Source organism: Perkinsus marinus (genome assembly GCF_000006405.1).
Source record: "Perkinsus marinus ATCC 50983 genomic scaffold scf_1104296941736, whole genome shotgun sequence".
NCBI classification, from domain to species: Eukaryota; Perkinsozoa; order Perkinsida; family Perkinsidae; genus Perkinsus; species Perkinsus marinus.
In genome coordinates this window covers 3,439-6,248 of record NW_003212393.1, presented here as the reverse complement: position 1 = coordinate 6,248, position 2,810 = coordinate 3,439, and the positions used below count along the sequence as shown (strand labels likewise).

The window sequence follows — 2,810 nt, the reverse complement described above, 5'->3', positions numbered from 1 at the left end:
ACGTTGAAGGTTGAATGAAACACAACGTCAATAAATCTAAGACCAGATTGAGTTCAGTGGTGTCCTTCTAAGAAGAAGTTGGGCAAGGCCACGCCTATCAGTGCTGTAGTTACTGGAGACAACTAGAATCGCTCGCAGCGTAGCTGCCAGTACAAGCGATGTGGTCCACATCATGTGGAATACAACAATCGTTGACTCCACGAGCGCTCTAGAAATCTTCCGAATCCCTTGTGTTTGCTCATTTACCCGAGCACTTCCTAGTCCTATCAGCTTCTTAGAAGAGGTATCGAGCTTAGTTGTCTGAGTAATCCAGGTTCAATCCTCGTCGACCGCATTTCCCGATCACAGTATGAAGTACGAGCTCGAAATCGGGATCGAACTCCCGCGGTCGTCGAATGTAACGCCACTTCGAGGGAGTACCAAGTTGTCACTGTGTTTTGATTCTCTCTGATGTATTCATTACTCGAGTTGGAGTGACAGGCGTGGACTTGAACCCGGGTATTCATCCAGAGAACCGTGATACAGGTACCTCCTTCGCTGTCTAGAGCAGTGTTGGAATATATGTTCGCTCCCTTCAGCTGAGCTCAGGAGTTTCCTCACCGCATCAAAGTTTACATTTGAATTCGGGTAGAAGTGTACAGAAACCGATAAAACATTCACAAAATTTCCTCAGAATTATCATATTGTCATCAACAGTGTTGATTCAACACACGTATTTTCCCACACTAGACCAGGTCTAGAGCGTATTCATCCCAAAGTATCAATCTTCGAGTGGCACATTAGCAATGTAACATTACTTTCCTCTGTCCCATCTAATCGATAGATATGTTGGCTCGAGGAGGGGGCCGGACATTACTAATAGCCATAGCATATTAAGTTCATCGTAAACTAGAGTCTGACAAGAGTGGATAACCTAGTTCACATTCGTTCCGTCCACTGAATACATAAAACTCCAACACTTGAAATGACGCTTCCCGAGGTACCTGATGGCATGGACCTCTCGGCAACGACGGAGGAAGTCGGCCCAAGTGAGATAGAGCTGACGCGATAGAAGTCGTCTCTGTTGACTATTCTGAGGTATTGTGGATGAACTGAAGGACGTCGTCACCCTAGACTCGGATCAAGATATGCTCAGCCAAGCAAACTCAGTCTTGCGGGAGGCCGATGAGATGCTGGCTGGAATGCGGCAGCTGCGAGAGGAAGCAACTGGTGAGGGCGACTGAAGGAGTCGTCAGCTCCCCAGCAAACCTTCAGATCTCGCTGAGGCACCGCGAATGACCGAGGAATGGCCCGTACACGATCTGGAAGACTTGTCGTGGCTCGATGAGGAGACTGTAGAGCTCGACAAAGGCCATCTTCCCCATGACACTGGTCGAGGCCTTTCTGTGTTGTTAGAGACGATACGACTGCGCCGAGGTATGGTGAGCTGTGCTCTTCTATGCATTTTCGAACTGCGCTTATACTCTTTTCAAATGTAGTAGTCAACAACAAGTTTCCTCGTCCGATACCGTGCAACCCAGCTCTGCTCATTCGCTACTATCAGGAATTACTCATGCCGAAGGCCACATAGACCTCGATGATGTACCGTGTGGCGAGGAGAGTTATGATCAGAGAGCGACGGGTGAATGTAGTCATTCCCCCATCCCTGTTTGATTTTAATCTCCTTTAGATCCCACTAGAATAAGCGCGGCGATACGACAGTTGACTGATCTCGAGAGGTTGACCCGACTGACAGAAGAGATGAAACATGTCCTTGATCGTTGATATGCACGTAGTTGTATTCCCTACATACTCCTCGATTTGAGTTGACGGCCTACTAGTTCTACTAGTGGAATCGAACACAGTGTGATGCGGTGATCATGACTGCAGAAGATCGAAACGAATATCTTCAACTGGGTATCTTATCTATCAACTCAAGTTATGAACACTATGCTGTTCATGTGAATGGGGAGTTCACCCGGTTGGCTCATATGATACTGCAAGCCAGACCCAGATGGTTACTTATCGTTGTTCAAAGAAACCATCTTTTTTCCTTCTAACCCAATGTTATACAGGCTATGCTGCTGGCACGTAGAGCTTTAATTCCTCATAGCGAATTCGTTACTCTTTTTCGTGACCTACTATAGAACACAACATCTTTCGAGTAGCAACGCTTCGTTTATCACCACATGCGGTTGGTTTTCGTTCAAACATGATAGTAACCCAACGAATACGCCAGGCACATTCAATAGTAATAGTCGAGTTCAATCGACGCAGCATTGCTGTAGGGAAAATAATAGATCACGAATATTTACTTTACATCTCAACGACGACCTCATCTGAAAAGAGACAGGCAATAACAAACTACAAGTAGAGACGGATGCTCACCATAAAGATTCCCGAGAGCTCTTCTTTCCTCGCAAACTCTCATCGTCATCACCCAACCACGCGACAACGACTGTGATATCATCCACGACATTCCCTTCCTCTTGAATCCATCGTTTCCAAGCCTCTTGGGCAAGTGCCTCAGCCGCAGTCTGAACTTCTCCAGGGGTGTAACGATCTACCACTGCACGCATGCACACGACAGAGGCTAGAAGCAACTCACTGATTAATTCTACCGCCATTTGACTGGTGATGAATTCCCACACACCATCGCTACACAGGACCACGAATCGATCTCGAGCTCGATCGATTTTCCTAATGAACCGTCAAGGAAACACGATGATAACAGACGCTACCTGATTCTGATCTCGGGTTCGTATGTAATTCCAGCACTAGCTCCAACAGAGTCACCAAGGGAACGCGACATCGCAAGGCCCGGGTAGAGT

At 47.0% G+C, this 2,810-nt stretch overlaps 2 protein-coding genes across 2 annotated transcripts in view; one reads left to right on the top strand and one right to left on the bottom strand.

Moving 5' to 3' along the window:
- Positions 1-964: 964 nt before the first annotated feature.
- On the top strand, positions 965-1,223 carry Pmar_PMAR010533 (hypothetical protein; the record flags this gene model as incomplete). The annotated part of the gene is made up of 2 exons (XM_002781590.1): positions 965-1,028; positions 1,078-1,223. The coding sequence occupies 2 exons, from the start codon at positions 965-967 to the stop codon at positions 1,221-1,223; spliced, it is 210 nt and encodes a 69-aa protein (XP_002781636.1).
- A 1,072-nt stretch (positions 1,224-2,295) lies between these two features.
- The window catches only part of Pmar_PMAR010532 (pp2c, putative), a gene marked incomplete at both ends in the record, with an annotated part of 1,485 nt that continues 970 nt past the window's right edge, over positions 2,296-2,810 (bottom strand). The window contains 3 exons of the mRNA XM_002781589.1: positions 2,296-2,318; positions 2,420-2,679; positions 2,721-2,810. Of these exons, the coding sequence (XP_002781635.1) occupies positions 2,296-2,318; positions 2,420-2,679; positions 2,721-2,810 (373 nt within the window). The remainder of the gene's footprint in view (positions 2,319-2,419; positions 2,680-2,720) is intronic.